This window comes from Tribolium castaneum, chromosome 4, assembly GCF_031307605.1.
Source record: "Tribolium castaneum strain GA2 chromosome 4, icTriCast1.1, whole genome shotgun sequence".
NCBI lineage: Eukaryota > Metazoa > Arthropoda > Insecta > Coleoptera > Tenebrionidae > Tribolium > Tribolium castaneum.
This window is the reverse complement of record NC_087397.1, coordinates 2,183,305-2,203,953: the sequence shown is the minus strand read 5'-3', so window position 1 is coordinate 2,203,953 and position 20,649 is coordinate 2,183,305. Positions and strand designations below refer to the sequence as shown.

The 20,649-nt window shown below is 34.8% G+C and overlaps 1 protein-coding gene across 2 annotated transcripts in view; it reads left to right on the top strand.

Annotated features, from left to right (window-relative positions):
• The window catches only part of Sema2a (Semaphorin 2a), a 224,207-nt gene that overhangs the window by 159,188 nt on the left and 44,370 nt on the right, over window positions 1-20,649 (top strand). For both annotated transcript variants that reach the window (XM_015985155.2, XM_963247.5), the window contains one exon: window positions 7,384-7,471. In XM_015985155.2, the coding sequence (XP_015840641.1) occupies window positions 7,384-7,471 (88 nt within the window). The remainder of the gene's footprint in view (window positions 1-7,383; window positions 7,472-20,649) is intronic.

The window sequence follows — 20,649 nt, the reverse complement described above, 5'->3', positions numbered from 1 at the left end:
CCACAAATCACGGCAAAATCAGACAGGAAATGCAGCGAACTCAAGAACCTTGGATTTTGAAGACTGATTCCTTTTTACTTAGAAAAAAATCTTCGATTTTGTGAACAATAAAGTGCGCTTAATAATATAATAAAATATGTAAATAATAATTTTTCTTACTAATTTCTTTCCTTCAACTCACGCGAAAAGATTCAATTTTTGATTTTGTTCTACGTAAAATAAAAAAATATAAAATCTAGTCGTAAAATGATGATCAAGTGTTAGAGTTTACAAAACGTGATAGTTGTTACAAAGGTAATCTGTAACAACCACTGTCAAGAGTTTCCCAAAATAAAACAAAAATATGTTTTTTTGTGATTTATTTATCGATGGTGTCATAAGAATTTTTTCGGCGTCTCCACCAAAATTTTCGTATGTCTGTAATATTTATTCTCTGGTGAAAAATACAAGATTTGTTTTTTTTTGTTTTATTCTAATGACTATAGTTACTTTATTTAGCTTTTACATTACCATCAAATCTAAATAAAGAATTTTTCAGTAAAATTTTAGATATAACAGATCCCTATTATAGGTATTTCTCTTAGGAGTATTTTTATTTTATTTTATAACATCATTAAAGTTTGGAAGTCCATTTTAAACGATTAACTAGTACAGAGATTTTTTAAAATAACTTTCTAGAATTTCTAAAAAGCCAACATAAGTTGCTTAGCACAGATAGGTATAGGAAATTCTAATACAGTTCCATGTAGAAAAAAAATATTCTTGACGTTGTCCACACTTACCTTAAAATTTTTGGGTTTATTAACTTTTCTAATTTTGAAAAAAATCTTCGATTTTGTCAACAATAAAGTGCGCTTAATTATATAATAAAATATGTAAATAATAATTTTTCTTGGTAATTTCTTTCCTTCAACTCACACGAAAAGATTCAATTTCTGATTTTGTTCTGATTACGCAAATCTTACGTAAAATAAAGAAAATGTAAAATCTAGTTGTAAAATGGTGATCAGGTGTTAGAGTTTAGAAAACGTGATAATTGTTAAAAAGATTATCTGTAACAACCATTGTCAAAAGTTTCTCAAAATAAAAGAAAAATATGTTTTTTTGTGATTTATTTATCGATGGTGTCACAAGAATTTTTTCGGCGCCTCCACCAAAATTTTCGTATGTCTGTAATATTTATTTTCTGGTGAAAAATACAAGATTTGTTTTTTTTTGTTTGTTTTATTCTAATGACTGTAGTTACTTTATTTAGCTTTTACATTACCATCAAGTCTAAATAAAGAATTTTTCAGTAAAATTCTAGATAAACAGACCTCTTTTGTATTTCTCTTGGGAGTATTTTTATTTCATTTTATAACATCAAGAAAGGCATTTTTAAGACAGTTTGGAAGTCCATATTAAACGAAATAACTAGTACAGAGATTTTTTAAAATAACTTTCTACAATATCAAAAAAGCCAACATAAGTTGCTTAGCACAGATAGGTATAGGAAATTCTAATACAGTTCCATGTAGAAAAAAAATATTCTTGACGTTGTCCACACTTACCTTAAAATTTTTGGGTTTATTAACTTTTCCAATTTTGAAAAAAATCTTCGATTTTGTGAACAATAAAGTGCGCTTAATTATATAATAAAATATGTAAATAATAATTTTTCTTAGTAATTTCTTTCCTTCAACTCACACGAAAAGATTCAATTTCTGATTTTGTTCTGATTACGCAAATCTTACGTAAAATAAAGAAAATGTAAAATCTAGTTGTAAAATGGTGATCAGGTGTTAGAGTTTAGAAAACGTGATAATTGTTAAAAAGATTATCTGTAACAACCATTGTCAAAAGTTTCTCAAAATAAAAGAAAAATATGTTTTTTTGTGATTTATTTATCGATGGTGTCACAAGAATTTTTTCGGCGCCTCCACCAAAATTTTCGTATGTCTGTAATATTTATTTTCTGGTGAAAAATACAAGATTTGTTTTTTTTTGTTTGTTTTATTCTAATGACTGTAGTTACTTTATTTAGCTTTTACATTACCATCAAGTCTAAATAAAGAATTTTTCAGTAAAATTCTAGATAAACAGACCTCTTTTGTATTTCTCTTGGGAGTATTTTTATTTCATTTTATAACATCAAGAAAGGCATTTTTAAGACAGTTTGGAAGTCCATATTAAACGAAATAACTAGTACAGAGATTTTTTAAAATAACTTTCTACAATATCAAAAAAGCCAACATAAGTTGCTTAGCACAGATAGGTATAGGAAATTCTAATACAGTTCCATGTAGAAAAAAAATATTCTTGACGTTGTCCACACTTACCTTAAAATTTTTGGGTTTATTAACTTTTCCAATTTTGAAAAAAATCTTCGATTTTGTGAACAATAAAGTGCGCTTAATTATATAATAAAATATGTAAATAATAATTTTTCTTAGTAATTTCTTTCCTTCAACTCACACGAAAAGATTCAATTTCTGATTTTGTTCTGATTACGCAAATCTTACGTAAAATAAAGAAAATGTAAAATCTAGTTGTAAAATGGTGATCAGGTGTTAGAGTTTAGAAAACGTGATAATTGTTAAAAAGGTTATCTGTAACAACCATTGTCAAAAGTTTCTCAAAATAAAAGAAAAACATGTTTTTTTTGTGATTTATTTATCGATGGTGTCACAAGATTTTTTCGGCGCCTCCACCAAAATTTTCGTATGTCTGTAATATTTATTTTCTGGTGAAAAATACAACATTTGTTTTTTTGTTTGTTTTATTCTAATGACTGTAGTTACTTTATTTAGCTTTTACATTACCATCAAGTCTAAATAAAGAATTTTTCAGTAAAATTCTAGATAAACATACCCCTTTTGTATTTCTCTTGGGAGTATTTTTATTTCATTTTATAACGTCAAGAAAGGCATTTTTAAGACAGTTTGGAAGTCCATATTAAACGAAATAACTAGTACAGAGATTTTTTAAAATAACTTTCTACAATATCAAAAAAGCCAACATAAGTTGCTTAGCACAGATAGGTATAGGAAATTCTAATACAGTTCTATGTAGAAAAAAAATATTCTTGACGTTGTCCACACTTACCTTAAAATTTTTGGGTTTATTAACTTTTCCAATTTTGAAAAAAATCTTCGATTTTGTGAACAATAAAGTGCGCTTAATAATATAATAAAATACGTAAATAATAATTTTTCTTAGTAATTTCTTTCCTTTAACTCACACGAAAAGATTCAATTTCTGATTTTGTTCTGATTACGCAAATCTTACGTAAAATAAAGAAAATGTAAAATCTCGTCGTAAAATGGTGATCAGGTGTTAGAGTTTAGAAAACGTGATAATTGTTAAAAAGGTTATCTGTAACAACCATTGTCAAAAGTTTCTCAAAATAAAAGAAAAACATGTTTTTTTTGTGATTTATTTATCGATGGTGTCACAAGATTTTTTCGGCGCCTCCACCAAAATTTTCGTATGTCTGTAATATTTATTTTCTGGTGAAAAATACAACATTTGTTTTTTTGTTTGTTTTATTCTAATGACTGTAGTTACTTTATTTAGCTTTTACATTACCATCAAGTCTAAATAAAGAATTTTTCAGTAAAATTCTAGATAAACATACCCCTTTTGTATTTCTCTTGGGAGTATTTTTATTTCATTTTATAACGTCAAGAAAGGCATTTTTAAGACAGTTTGGAAGTCCATATTAAACGAAATAACTAGTACAGAGATTTTTTAAAATAACTTTCTACAATATCAAAAAAGCCAACATAAGTTGCTTAGCACAGATAGGTATAGGAAATTCTAATACAGTTCTATGTAGAAAAAAAATATTCTTGACGTTGTCCACACTTACCTTAAAATTTTTGGGTTTATTAACTTTTCCAATTTTGAAAAAAATCTTCGATTTTGTGAACAATAAAGTGCGCTTAATAATATAATAAAATACGTAAATAATAATTTTTCTTAGTAATTTCTTTCCTTTAACTCACACGAAAAGATTCAATTTCTGATTTTGTTCTGATTACGCAAATCTTACGTAAAATAAAGAAAATGTAAAATCTCGTCGTAAAATGGTGATCAGGTGTTAGAGTTTAGAAAACGTGATAATTGTTAAAAAGGTTATCTGTAACAACCATTGTCAAAAGTTTCTCAAAATAAAAGAAAAACATGTTTTTTTTGTGATTTATTTATCGATGGTGTCACAAGATTTTTTCGGCGCCTCCACCAAAATTTTCGTATGTCTGTAATATTTATTTTCTGGTGAAAAATACAACATTTGTTTTTTTGTTTGTTTTATTCTAATGACTGTAGTTACTTTATTTAGCTTTTACATTACCATCAAGTCTAAATAAAGAATTTTTCAGTAAAATTCTAGATAAACATACCCCTTTTGTATTTCTCTTGGGAGTATTTTTATTTCATTTTATAACGTCAAGAAAGGCATTTTTAAGACAGTTTGGAAGTCCATATTAAACGAAATAACTAGTACAGAGATTTTTTAAAATAACTTTCTACAATATCAAAAAAGCCAACATAAGTTGCTTAGCACAGATAGGTATAGGAAATTCTAATACAGTTCTATGTAGAAAAAAAATATTCTTGACGTTGTCCACACTTACCTTAAAATTTTTGGGTTTATTAACTTTTCCAATTTTGAAAAAAATCTTCGATTTTGTGAACAATAAAGTGCGCTTAATAATATAATAAAATACGTAAATAATAATTTTTCTTAGTAATTTCTTTCCTTTAACTCACACGAAAAGATTCAATTTCTGATTTTGTTCTGATTACGCAAATCTTACGTAAAATAAAGAAAATGTAAAATCTCGTCGTAAAATGGTGATCAGGTGTTAGAGTTTAGAAAACGTGATAATTGTTAAAAAGGTTATCTGTAACAACCATTGTCAAAAGTTTCTCAAAATAAAAGAAAAATATGTTTTTTTGTGATTTATTTATCGATGGTGTCACAAGAATTTTTTCGGCGCCTCCACCAAAATTTTCGTATGTCTGTAATATTTATTTTCTGGTGAAAAATACAAGATTTGTTTTTTTTTGTTTGTTTTATTCTAATGACTGTAGTTACTTTATTTAGCTTTTACATTACCATCAAGTCTAAATAAAGAATTTTTCAGTAAAATTCTAGATAAACAGACCCCTTTTGTATTTCTCTTGGGAGTATTTTTATTTCATTTTATAACATCAAGAAAGGCATTTTTAAGACAGTTTGGAAGTCCATATTAAACGAAATAACTAGTACAGAGATTTTTTAAAATAACTTTCTACAATGTCAAAAAAGCCAACATAACTTGCTTATCACAGATAGGTATAGGAAATTCTACTCGTACAGATCATGCAGAAAAAAATCTTTTTGAAGTTGTCCGCACTTACCTTAAAATTTTTGGGTTTATTAACATTTCCAATTTTGAAAAAAACTGGACAACAGATATAGGTTTTCTCTTTTAATTCTCTAAAATTTCGAAATCTCTAAAACTAAGAGAGTTACCTATTTTTTAAGTGACAGGTGCAAATCCGAAAATTTTCAAAAAAATTTAAATATCTCGAAAACGGTTAAACTTAGGTTTAGTGAAAGCGAATAAAAACGGCATTAAAATAACTCAACTAATCCAAAAACGCAGTGAAAAACTTAACTTTCCATGTAAAATAACAAAGGTATAATCAAAGTTCGGATTTTGTTTAATTTTCTGGTCAATAAGAATGGCCTTCGTCTATAGTGATTCAGTGGGAGAAAAATTTTATTTAAGTTTATTTTTGAGGAATTTACCGATAGCATGTTTTATTTAATGTTTATTTAATCTGTTTTTTTGAAATTCTGCAAGAGATTTAGTATTTAATTGAATTAGTTGGTGCCAAAATTGCCGAAACTTTTCATTGGGCGAGGGTAGTGCTTTTTCGGCTGGCGTTTCTCGTTTGAAAGAAAGACGTAACAATGTTTCAACTCCCTCAAGTCACAAAAGCGCCTTCCACTTTGTCTGAGTTTATATCACCGTTCCGTCGACATGCATGGACCATTGGTGCACTTTATGATCTTCAGCGATGATGATACAATCCCCGTACGTGAATATCGAGAAAATTGAAAGGCGAAGCATGAAGTTGTTCGCGTGTTGGCTCCCACGGTTTTCCTGTTTCCTCGGTGTCATTTTGACGGAGTTGTTCGGTTAGAACCAGTGACTTGGAAGTAACGATAAGGTAACATTTCAAGTACACCAACCGAGTGACCTGCTCAACACTACTTTCGTGCGGTTTCTCACACCTCCACTAACTTCTAATTACCATAATTACCCCCAGCTTACGCTCAAGTGAACGCTTCGAGATTCCTCTAATTAGAGCGCGTTTTTCGCTGGATAATCACCAGCTTCAATCCGGAACGTGTCCGAATATTCGGATGGCCATAAAAATATTTATTCCCACAGTGGCACGTGTGCAGGACGCGAGCCCACAGATTATTACCCTTCTATTATTGTCGGTTACCCCGAATATTCCACGGGTTTCTCCACAGGCGTGTGTCCGGCACAGACGCATTTTTCATGCCACTGCCTCTATTAATAACATAATAACTATATTTTTAACTGGATCGTGACAGCGGCACTACAATGGCTCCTATTTCTATCGATTCCGACTATAAATTACAAACCAATTACAGTTGCATAAAAATTACACTGCTGTATTTTTGCATATTCATTTCCAATTGAAATACAGAGTGTATCGAGTTACGCAAGCTGTAATAAGGCTTCCCGAGAAACCAGGAAAAATTCTTTGGTACAGTTAAACGAATTGCTCGCTTTTTGATCACGTTATGGACCCGAAACTCGGGTCGCTCTCATCTGGAGACAGCTGTACGCACTCTGAGAGATATTTTTTCCGTCTTCCATCAAGTTATAACATTCACGTCGTCAATTTTCTGCATCATTTTCAACTTTTTCCAGCTTTTACGACAATGTAAACATCTGCACTTACCAAAAATAGGGTATTTCGAGGCGCTCATTGAGCGGCCGTCATCTTTTAACTTCACTTTCAATTTTACCGCACGTAAAGATAAGTGGATTAAAAATGCAAGACCGAAACGGAGTCATATGAGCAAGTTTAATTTTGGGACGTAATTCGGACAGAAACGGGAATAATTTAATTAAGTGCTCAAGCGAAAAAAGAGTTTAATTAACGAAATTGTTTACAAAAAAACTCGAAATAATTCACTAGGTTTCAACCTAACTACTTTACTAAGGCAATATCTTTTAATCGGTTGATTAGGCGGCTAAAATATCAGGCTGCGTTTTTGTATTTTTTAAAATTCCGTCATTTTTCGAGCGTGTTAGGAGGTGGAAGTTGTGTGAAATTGCTTTGTGATATTAACGTTTGTTTTCTTTGCAGATCATGTGCGAGAGTTCTCTTGTGGGATGTTGTACTACCGAACGTTCTACGTGGACAGCAAAAGAGATTCGCTTTACGTTGGAGCAATGTGAGTTCATTTATCATCAAAGCGTAATTTCGAAATGCCATTCGCACAAAAGTGATTTTTCGTGAATTTCGCTTTGATAATATAATACATAAATAAATCTGAAATTAACAGGCTATAAAACACGGCGCAAAAACTGTTCAAGTTTCGCATCAGACAAAAGCTCGCGAACAAGAGGTGCGCCTGTGATAACACTCTCGGAAGAGAATATGAGCTTTACCCAGTTTGATTAATTACCAAAAGACACGCTGCGTTGAATAAACAAATTACGAGCAAACAGCATCTCTTTGTGGCGCATTTTTCCAAAGTGGTAATTTATTGTCGAATTAAAATGCGGTTATCGCGACATTCTTAAATCATCGGCTAAATTCCAATTTGGAAGTTCTTAATTAAACCGAAAATACGAAACGTGATCTCTTTTAATTACGAGCGCTCGATAAAATGCAAGGGATAATCCGCAAATAGACCGTGTTCATCTCAAGCACAAATAGAGGGGTTAGGTTATAACAATGCAGTTTCGGAAAACAATAGATGCACGGCATACATCACCCGCAGTTTTCACACCTCGTTGTTTCACAAAAGAACGCGAATAATAGATTGGGACGAAGTGAGCAATCCTATCACTGCCGTCATAAAGATCGCTGGATTTTTTCACTTTGGAAAACTTGCCAACACACTATACATAAATTTCAAACTGTTGCAAAGTTCGGTCTAAACCTTTGAAATTGATCGGCAAATAATTGAGTAGAAGCGAGGGAGTTAAACGAGCTAACAGATTAGACTTGCTTGACTAATGTAAAATTCAGGTATTCTATTCAGACTACCACCTGCAGGGCTTCCTGAAAATTTAATAATGAGGTTGCCCTCACTCATGGATACCTGTCACTGCACATGCATGCAAACGCTTCTTACGGATCTGCAGCGAATTGAAACAAAACAAAAATCATGGCTTATTTACAGATTTGGAACCGAACTGTCAGGTTTCCAGTTCCAGCACAACAATGTCTAAATCAAGAGCTTAAATATTTGCGAGTTTAATCAAACGTTCCTTATATTCAACCAGAAAACTGATCAGACATTTAATCAAACAGTTTAATTTTTGCCTTGTGAAAATAACGAATACCTAGCACCCAAAGCACAGGTTTGTATCTGGAAACAAGGACCAGTAGATTTAGTTTGTTTGGTCGGTATTTAAACTTAGTTTCAGTTAATCATTTTTTTTCTGTGCATAAGGGACTGGAGTCAGACGCTTTGCTTTATTTTAAAAACGTAAGAATTAGTAAGTGGGTATTGATTGGTAGAAAAAACTTAAAAATGCGTTCGTTATGTGGATGATTATCTGTAATTGTGGTTGTGTTTGCTTCTAAATTCATTTGCTAGAAAGTTTTTTTTCAACAAAATGGCGTCTACATTATTCCGGTGCATTATAAATAGTGCCAGCTAATGGGAAAGCTTGATAGTTAATGGTTCTGTTATTGATCGTGAAGCTTTAATTTAATATAATTATTAAACAATTGACTTTATAACAGGCATGTGCTAATAATGCTGTATTTTAATAATGCCGATTTTATTTATTAAAATGATTACACTTTCATGTCGCTCCTAATGAGTGCAATGTATTTTTTATAACTCACTTAGTTTAATCAAGAGGGTTGTTCCGTTAATTAAAAGAACCGTGGGTTTTTATTCCTTGATATTACAGTCCATTGATACCGCCGACTTTAATAAACTTTTTAAGAGTGTCGTAACTGAAAAAACTCGCGTTTATTTTCTTTGTCCATTTCCTCCGCGAGATTGACACAAATCTTGATAAGAACTCGCAACAAAATCAATGCAGGGTATGAATATCAGCCGGCGCGTTATCAGATGCTTAGGGGAGTCTCGTGAATCTAATAACCGAGCATATTATTCCCGTTCTCGATTTATACTTAATGGGAAGGTAAACAAACACTCGCCCGCCCCTTGATTCTTGCCGAATCTGCGCGTAATTTGTTGTTTTCTGTGGAAATGCGGCGGTTTACGAGTGCAAGGGGACTGCTTGCTCCACTCATATATTCATCTGGAAAAAGTGTTCGTGATTGCGTTCGGTGTGACGCATTGTCAAAACATGCTACCCCAGGGCAGCGCCCGCCCCTTATCAACAATCTTAAATAACTAGAACGTCAAATAAACTACACCATGTACGCATCTGATAGCAGTGAAATATGAGACAGGAAGGAAAAACTGAATTAAAGCCCGATTTAAATACTTTAAGGAAAAGTAGCCGCTGTTTCTTTCGGTCATCCATTTCGCCGCGTGACGTTTTATTACGAAAAAAATCAACAATTTTGCCCCCGAGTTTAATGCCCCAAGCGTTTAATTGGATTGTGGTCTTCGTCTTAAACCTTTTACCACCGGACACGTTTTAATTCCCTTTTGAAATTGATCTCGTATTTCGGTGGGGAATTCGCTTCGAATACAAACATTGCCATCTGCTTACGTGTATTCGATATTTTTCGCTATTGTCGGTATTAAAAACAATAAATTATGGCACCCCAACTGTTCAACTAACCACCCGACATTAACCCCTTAAAGGGAAGCTTTCATATCGACGGCGGCGTGCCCTTATCATGCTTCCTCACACCTTCCTTTCAAATTTCCGGCCGAAATGTTAATGGCCAATAATACGCACTTGATAAGTCGAAGATAAAGTGGAGATAAACCACGGAAATACACTCACTTTTTCGCGATTGCTTAATACACCCTCCGCCAATCGCTAATGCAACACCTAAATCACCACCAGATAATCCTTGGATATGACTCCTTTTAGTTCTTTTTAAAAAAAATTTTTGAATGTTTAACTTGCCTAGTCTAGTTCAACTTCCAAATAAGTCTAGAACAGATATAGACTTTCTCTTTTAATTCTCCAAATATGATCAAGGAATCTTTAAAACTAAGAGAGTTACCGATTTTTTAAGTGGCAGATGCAAATCAAAAAATCCTTTCTAAAACTAATCCGAAAACGCAGTGAAAAACATAGCTTTCCATTTAAAATTAAAAAATTGAAAGCGACTCAACGGATTATGGCTGAGAACCAACTTCCACATAAATATATTTATTATAACTTTCATTACTTCTAATGTGTTTTTTTGACGGAACAGGCTGTTGGTCCCTTAATAACTGAGATAAATTTTTATAGTCGCACATTATTTTGGGTGTGTATAAATCCGTGTGAGTCGAATTACCGATGGGCGCTCACCCTTTGTCATGAAAATCGCCGCTGGTGTCGTTTGGAATCCAAACGTAATAAGATATGATATTCTTGTGAAATAAAGAGCGGTCGAATTAGAAGCGATCTGCGGCTCTTCTGGCATAACAAAGCCGCGCCTCGGCAATGCAATTAGCAGTGTTGTCTCCGGGGCCATTGTTGCTTACCGGAGAAACGCGTGACCGGACTCGCCAATAGTCCGGTGTTGTCGTCCGAGCCTTTGACAGAGACGTGCTCAACTCGCTCGGCTTTGGCACCTTTGAAGTTCGTCTGCTTAATTTAACGATGTTAACTGTTTTAAAATTGGCCAAGTTTTGCTTTTAGGTTCGGTATAGTGAAGCTTTCGCTCCGTTGCAAATTTAGCTTGCGGTTTAAGGATAAATTAGGAGAGAACGGAACACAATCACGTCCTTTACGCAACAGTGTGAAATTCAATACTTCTTAATGAATAAACCCGCTTTTGAAGTACACTGATCTATTTTTGTTCTAGTTTGGAGAATTTTCAAAGATTCGGTTTTAAGCTGAACGGGAGTTTTTTCTTTTGATGGCGGAATACGTGAGTCGTTCGATGCAACTTCTCGCAGGGTCTGCTGGCAGGACATAATGACGCTAATTACGTTAGCCACGAAGACTGTAATTGGTAACCCTATATACAGGATCGTAGCCTCGGGGAGGCCAAAATTGAAACGTGAGCAAAAAACTAATACACCATGTTAATGGAACGCTCCAAATACGGACCATTATCTCCGAGACATCTCGTGAAACTTGAAATATTTTATTACATTCTTAAATTGCCACAAAAGAACATCAAGAGACTCTCAAATTATTAAAATTTCGAAACCACGAGTACTACATTAATGACGTCCGGGTTCTAGAAACAAAAATAATTGATTAAAGAATTAAACCGCGCCAGTGACAGATGTAGCGAGACATCCAGGGGTGCGTTTAAATTTTGCGCTTGTCTCTTGCATTCATTATCTCATATTGACACACACAAGAGGAATTGTAATGAGGCAGCATCGACCAGCCGCACAATGGATTAAACCACTTTTCTTGCTAATGTTTCGTGTGACACTGCAGAAAATCACGCTTTATTCTTGGTACATAATCTTATTAAACGGAACCGGTGGCGGCTGTTCCACTGATTCAGCGTTCGAAAGCAAGGGTGAGCCCCACATGAGCGATTTAAACTTCTAATTCGATAAATCGAGCTCGCGGGGTTAACGAATGTTGTTCTTTGATGCTTAATTGCCAAAGTGAGGAGGCGGAGATGTAGCGCTGCATTATTTCTTAGTCTAGTTGACGAATTTGTGATCAACTACCCTTTTATACGGATTTTGTCCCTTTTTGCTCATTTTGCACAATCGCGATTGCCGCCGGCCGCGCTAATAATTCTGCTTTGGTCCCATTTTCAGATGAAACGTCATGTGTGTCCAATCCGCGATTCATCCAAACCGCGAGCATCAGCACGGTATAAATTAAAAAACTTTTATGTGCAATAAATCCTATTTATAACAGTTTAATTTAATGTATAAATGCGGATGTTGGTCCCGTTCGGACGAACTTGCACGCATTTCCATGTGGGGTCGGAATTATGACTGTTCTAATGAATTATGGGTAATGACCACTGTCCACTCATAATGTGTTTCCCAGAAAAGCTCATTAATGTAAATGCTTACCAACCCCCGACTGAAACAAAGCACACACACCGAACGACTTTTTCAGCGATTTTTACTATCTTTTTTACTCCATGGTAATTACGAAGTCATCTGAATTTCGTGCAAAATTAAAATGTTCCATTTATACCCGGGCGTGCGTTTTGTTTCCTTTTGTTTTCAAATTTCAAAAAAACACGTTAAATCCAATGCATATCGTGTTGTTGTTTACGTATTTTGATAAAAACGAAATTAAAGTTGGGTTTCACGTAAAATGGTTCGTGTCTGGTCCGTTTATAGTCTGGTTAAAATTTAACACGAAACGAGTTTTTATCACAGGCACCTGTCAAACATTTATGACGACCGACATTACGTCTTATTACTAGTTACTTCACTTCCCCCATAAAAAAACGAAAAAATCGCACAAATCCGGGGCTTGTAACACACATGTAACACGCAGAGTGTAACATCTCTATTACATCGTAGGGTAATTTGTATCTCTGTAGTAGCTTAATAACCAATTTTCCTCAAACCGCGATTGAGTATCATAAAAATATATTTTTCTACAGCGTATTCTGTCTAATCCCCACATTAGAAGTATTCGTAGTTCTAACATACACTAGTCATCTGAAAATTTGTATACAACCATAGTTTCTTAGGTCCTGCTATCAACATTCTTATTTCAAATGGAAAGCTATATCTTTTAATGCGTTTTTGGATTACTAGAGCTATTTTAAGATAGTTTTCATAAGCTTTTTCTGTACCTAAATTTAGCCTTTTATGAAATATTTTGGGTTTTTATTTAATTTTTTTGAATTTGCATCTTCCAATTCAAAAATCGATAACTCTGCTATTTTTTAAAAATTTGGAAAACAATGAAGAAAGTTTGGTTTAGACAAATTGTGACCTGACTAAATTTTTGACGATATTTTTCGAACGGTTAGTCGTGGCGATTAGATTCTTGCGAATTTGGATTTCGCCGGTCATTTTACGTTAGAAATACTCAATCCTGAGGAAATAACTCCAAAAAATTGAAAAATAATGAAGAAAGTTAAGTTTTGATAAAGTGTGATGAGACTAAATTTTTGAGAATATTTTCCGAACGGTTAGTCATAGCGATTAGATTCTTGCAAATTTGGATTCCGCCGGTCATTTTACGTTAGGAACACTCAGTTCTAAGGAAATAACTCCGAAAATTTGGAAAACAATGAAGAAAGTTTGGTTTAGACAAATTGTGACGTGACTAAATTTTTGACGATATTTTTCGAACGGTTAGTCGTGGCGATTAGATTCTTGCGAATTTGGATTTCGCCGGTCATTTTACGTTAGGAACACTCAGTTCTAAGGAAATAACTCCGAAAATTTGAAAAATAATGAAGAAAGTTTGATTTAGACAAATTGTGACGAGACTAAATTTTTGACGATATTTTCCGAATGGTTAGTCTTCGCGATTTAATTTTTGCAAATTTGGATTCCGCCGGTCATTTTACGTTAGAAACACTCAATCCTATGAAAATAACTCCGAAAAATTGAAAAATAATGAAGAAAGTTTGGTTTAGACAAATTGTGACGAGACTAAATTTTTGACGATATTTTCCGAACGGTTAGTTGTAGCGATTAGATTCTTGCGAATTTGGATTCCGCCGGTCATTTTACGTTAAAAACACTCAATCCTAAGTAAATAACTCCAAAAAGTTGAAAAATATTGAAGAAAATTTGTGACGAGACTAAATTTTTGACGCAAACGGTTTGTGGGGTTTAGTCTCTATAGTATTTAAATATTTCTCTGAAGCAGGCTACATATTTAAAGTCAAGGATAAGTGCCAGAGAAGGGGCAAACTTTCCAAGTTCATTACAGCGCCTCTAATCTGTGTTGTTTCTGCTTTCCTCGCACTCTCTTTATCGCCTGTATGTCGGGCATCGAGCAATGCGTCAAGGGAGTGCGTTAGGTAGTAGTTAAACGTGTCCGTTTTTCTGCTGCATCCATAATTTTGCGTGAGAGAGTATCGAGGCGGAAAGCTTTGCGAGGGCGTTCGGTAGAGCGTGGTGCGTGAACACGCGGTAACAAGCGGTTTAGCATCAACCGTACAACGGAGGAGCGTGTGGTAAGCCGCTGCCACCAAAACTAAAGCATTTTATGCTTATTAGAATCCATTCGTTTTCTACTCGGTATAGTTCAGGTGGACTCTCAGTCACGAGAACTGCCACTTTATTACGCCAGATTTCGCACGCCTATGGCCCGCCACGCGGGCCATTACTCAAATTAGCCGACACACATCTACAGGGTGCGCCAAGAAACGAGAAACAATGGTGAATGCTCTTGATGGTTTCACGGCAATAAAGTGTCGCCGCTTTGTGCCTTAATGACCTTAGGTATTCAGCACGGCTCATTACCTATAACTAGTTTGCGGTGAACAACGTATGAAATGTTTGTGTGAATCTTGTAAAAAATGTGGGTATTTTCTCACATTTGTAGTGTGTCCATCTGTTTGGGTTTAACACGTTAATTAGTCGTGCTAGGTCGGGTATAACGAGCTGAAAATAAATTTCCAACTGGTATTTGTCGTTATTTAAAATTGTGAAATTTAAAAAGGCCGATTGGTCGCAATCATCATAATTTTCAGCTCGTCCGAGCCGTAAATTGACAGTCATTGTGTAGGCCATAAAATGAATTAAGGCAAATAAAGTGTACTCGTCGAAACTGACATCGGAACGCCACCTATTATTTCTCCGACTGCAGTAATCAATCATGATGAAGGCGCATTATGCAGTTGGGGGACGGGGTGCCGCCGCCGCCGCCGCCGCCGCTTTCTAGCCATCATCACGGTTAGTTTGTCAAAAGTAGCGTGAATGAAGTGGGAGGACTTGGGGTAATTAATACTATGGTGATAGCCTGGTTAGATAGGACCTGCGGACCACCGACGTCTACAATCCACTGTAATAGCCGAGCAGACTAAATTAGATCGGGTTATGTCATTATCTCGGATCCGGCTACCCGAATATCATGTGATTACAGCAGATTGATAACATCTTTGGCGCTATGTCGTCATGGACCACAAATTAATTGCCTCTGATGTTGTTAACTCACAACCGATACATCACCGACCCGAACCAGTCAAAAATTAAGCCCATTTCCTCAAATACATCAAACTAATCACAACTATTTAAACACCAACAAAGAAATTTCACCACCCCCTAAAAAACAAATCAAAGCGCAAATATTTTATTCTAAGTTTGCACCACTTAAGTGGCAGCCAAACGTTTGTGAAAAAATTGCTCTCCAAATTAGCTACTCGCTAACTCCTGTTACTATGTTATTGCACTATTTCTGTAAAAAATATTCCGTAAAGTCTCTCATTTTCTGTTAGTAACATTAAATAACAATATTGTATTAAAAACGTAATATGTGGAGATAACTAGAAGCTTAGAATTACGTATACAATTCTACCACTAGAAAGGGAAGATCGATCTTAGAAAAAAACACTGGAATAATCCCTTTTTTTTGCAAAGATAATCTGTGGCAATGAACACCACTTAAAAATCGCCAGAAATGCGAAATTTTAATGAATAAAAATTTTAAGTGTACTGTGTACTTTTTGGTTACATTATTCTGTGAAAATAAAACTGATTTTTAAATTTGCATTATTTATTTTAAATTAATAACAATTTTTTTTCTTCCAAACTGTCGTAAATTCTCTTGAGCACGGAATAAAATAATTTGGTTTCACAAGAGACTACAGAAATTATTAAAAAAAAATATGTATTTTTTCCAATAACCAAATGTGCAGCTGGGCGCAGCCGGAGTTTGAAAAAGCGGTTTAGCGACAACTCTGTCGTATTTGGCGCCGCAGCTGCAGAAATCAGGGCCGTGCGAACGTCCGTTTGTTGCCTTTGTCGTGAAAAAGCTCGACAATGGCTCAGAGATTATGACAGATTATGATAATCTCGTGGTTCGTGTCGGCATTGTCCGCTGGGTCATCTGGCAAAAGCTCTCTTTTATCAATTAGAAGTCCGTGGAGAGTTTCCAGACCGTGTGCGAACGTCTTGTTTGTTTAACACATCTGAAATTGGAGTTGTAAACACACAAGAACATATGACATTGTCCATAAAAATCTAATCCTATTAACTCGTCCCGAAAGTTCTCCGGCGCCCGGAAAATGGAAACTACACAATCTGGTGGCACAAATTGGCTGAAATATAGAGATGGGCGCGATACCGGCCCTTACTTTGATAGATTAGACATGTTTACAACTCTCAGACAGTGGATTGTCGCAAAAGGAAGGGACATAAAATATTCATTTTAGTTTATCTCCTGCCACGTACACGTAGATGCTCCCTCGAACCGGAGGCATTCAATGCAACCACTCACTGTGAATATAAGACGACAATTTATTGCCATTGTATAAAACGAGATTGGCCTTCGGGCGACGTCGCTGGAAGAGAGCACAGCTCGAGCAATCGCCTCTAATTCACGGCGAAAAAAATCCAGAGATAGATTAGAGGCGAACTTTAAAGTTACGGCTAAATAATAAATGATGCCAAGTTGTGACAAGCCAACATCCATCTTTATTCAAAAGCAGCAAACAAAAATAAGACACACGCAAAAAATAAAAACATATGGAATGTGTCTCCAAACCGGAATAAATGTAGACGGTGAGGAATCACAAAAGCAAACTTTATCGAAAGAACGCGCTTGCACAGGAAAGCATGACAGAAAGATAAATATATCTCCTAAAAGCGTTAAATATACACTACAGATATTCACTGGGAGCGACGAATTCATTACTTTTTACGTTATTTATAGATTCATAAAATGGAGAAGCAAACTGTCTTTAAAGACTAGTTTGCTCGCTTCACCTAACATGTTTCGCCGAATAAAACCGAGGAATTCCACTCAAGTGCCTCTATCGCGCAAATGTCATCAATCACCAGTTATCAGGGAAGCCAAAAAGTGCATCATTAGTTTCATATCAGTAGAAGCTCGACGGACATTAGGACGGGATAAAGGCCGAAGAGGAGCATAATAAACACCAACAGAAACTTTTCTCTCATATTTTTCGAACGCAACCAAGAAACAGTAATTGATTTATCAGAATGTTCGCTCTGCCAATGTCCCCGATCGCCATAACTCCTTGTAGTTGTACTTTTTCTCCTGGTCAGTCTTTTCCTCCCTTAAAATACGTTCCATGGTCGATTAACACGGCCTTGTAATGATAGGCCGAGTTTATGGGGAAATGTTTTTGTCGTCGGTCCTATTTTGTGTTCAGTAAATAAATCATAGTGGAACGAGATGGTCCGATTTGTTCCAAGCAGAAAACGACGCTGAGAAATGAGACATATCCGCGACTCCCCTGTTATTACAGCGTGCAGTCGTGAGACGATTTCCAGCCGGAAGATTTGGTCAATTTTATTCGGCGGCAAGTTTGTTGCAAGCCAAATAAAACCAGCGTGTTTATAGAAAATAATAAAAGTGATTTACGAATACGCTTGACGGCCGAGATGATAAAGATGTGTCTTGGAAAGTTTTTCCAACATGCGGCGAAACTTTCCTTAATCTAACCCTACAGGACGGAAAAACAACCAGTCATGGTCAGCATGACTTCTAATTGTATTGCTGATTTTTCGCGCCCAGATGGAGCCCTTGATCTCGGATAATAGCACTTGCACGTTTAATTAAGGCCGGGTATTGAAATAAATCCTTGCAGTTTACATTAGGCAATCATGTTTACCTTCGATCAGTCCTAACATTACGTGTTTATTAGGATACGTGTTCGTGATGTTATCACGGTATTTAGAGCGGCGAGTGTGATCGAGGCGCTCGTTATGTGCAAATTTTACTCGATTTTCGTCATTAATCCCGTCGATAATGATGTACAAGATTCGGGAAGAATTTCAATTAATTCATGACAAGTTATGATAAATCACGCTGTACCTTTTGGCAGCCGTTCAAAATTTTTAGCAAGAGAAGAGTCGAAAGCGCTAACGCAGCTGTTTTCTGGTATAATGCGGCCAGTCTGCGAGTAAATTACGGTTATTTACAGTAACTACTGGCTAAAGTTGTTACTCTATTACAGATTTAGTAAATCACTGGCCATAACCGCCATTACGAGCTTCTTTGTCTTGCTGGCTTCGCTCCAGACGAATTAAAAAGTCAACTTTTGACTGATCAAACTCGGCTTGTTTATAGATCTGAACCGAGGCGATATGATGTTCGAAAGCGCGGAAGGAACCGGTACAACGCCGCTATTTTCAAAACATTATTTCCGCATGACTGTGCCTTTTGAAAACGTCGGTTTACCAAACGCTTATCGAATACAGGCAAACGGCGATGCATTATACGAATAGCCAAACTCGCCGGAAGATGTAAATGTGCAACATTTCAAGATATTCCACGATATTTTAACCCACCCGAGGGAATTAACACGTGAAACGCTATTCAACATCAAAAACAACTCTTTCACTCAATTATCAGAAAGACAACGTCGACGAAACTGAATTTACGCTTTTCAAACTGACGCTTCAATTTTCTAAAATCAATTTCCAATACAGACAGCTTTTTAACTTTTGAAACTGTTCCATTCCACGCCGCGATCGAAAGATAAACTAGGACAAGGTGCTCTCACAAACAATGATTGCATTTTTTTAATATCAATTATTAAAATCACAAAGCAGGAAATTTTATTTAAACAGAGTTTCAACAATGTTGTTTGGTAAAACAATAAAAAAATATTTCAGCAATACCTATTCTGTTAGTCATTTCTTTCATTGTAAGCGACACTTTTTAGTCAGGTGCAAGTTTCCATAGTTACCCTGCAATAATACTTTACTTACAGTCCGTGGGCTGTAAGTAAATATTACATACATTACATTGAGGCGTCGATTTTGCCACAAATGTTGATTTAGAGTGATGTAAGTAACTGTAAGTTCTTTTTCTGGTCTCGAACGCTTAGGAAACCTTGCTACCTGACATTAACTGCGACAGAGTTTTTAAGAAGTCTTCGGTCTTGTCGTAGATTGGTCAATTAAAAACGAAAGAAAAAATTTAATTTTCAACGGCTAACCAATTTCTTTATAATTTTTCTTTATAAATTGTTTGCATACTTCAATTAAAGCCTCAAAATTTCAAATACGAGCAGAAAAAAGAATACAAATTGATGACGGACGGGACACAAAAAGACCTCACATTTTTATCGTTGAACATTCGTGTTAAAATTCTGTTAATTTAAAAGGCACTAATTCCAACAAATATTTTTAAGTAAGAGCTGGAAGCTGTCGAAACTTGAAACTACAAAACACATGACGGACGGGACAAAAAAATAAAAATAACAATATTAAAATTAGATAGTGTAAATTAAAAATTCTTGGTTTTGTTTAGTAAGGTGGGAAATAAGAAGAACATTTGATCTTTGCGGTAACGGACGGGACAGCAAAAGTTACAAAGAAATTAGAAAAATACTCTGAATCTGTTGAAACATTTGAAACCACAAAACCGAAGAATAAGGCAATGTGCAACAACTTATGATTAATTTACTTTTGTTAACACATGACGGACGGGACAAAAAAAATCTTGTGTGCGAAAATAGCTCTAAAAAATTTATTCAGACAGGTTTTAATTATTAAAGACTTTAACAATATTAAAATTAGACAGTGGAATTTACAAATAATTTACAACGTAAGAAATAAGAACAACATTTTATGTTTGCTATAACGGACGGGACAGCAAAAGTTATAAACATAGACAAGTAATATTACTAATCAGTTTACATACTGATTTCCACTTTCTAAATTCGATTATTCTCTCCCTAAAACTGTTTTGTCGCGAAATAAATTCACTTTAAACCGAATCGTGTATTTTGAAAGTAACTTAACATTACTAAAACGATTTTGATCTACAAGGGGAAAGCAAAAAGACGTCGATTTTGCCACAAATGTTGATTTAAAGTGATGTAAGTAACTGTAAGTTCTTTTTCTGGTCTAGAACGCTTAGGAAACCTTGCTACCTGACATTAACTGCGACAGAGTTTTTAAGAAGTCTTCGGTCTTGTCGTAGATTGGTCAATTAAAAACGAAAGAAAAAATTTAATTTTCAACGGCTAACCAATTTCTGCATGTTTTTTTTTACCTTTTTATAAGAATATCTATTTTAATTGCTTTGGGAAATACCGATTTCCAGTATTCTAAGGTTCAATATTCTAAATACAACGGGATTTGAGCGGGTTATGTCGTCCCACGCGTTCGATTCCGTGTAGTAAAACGAATTAAGCTGCTAATGTAAAATT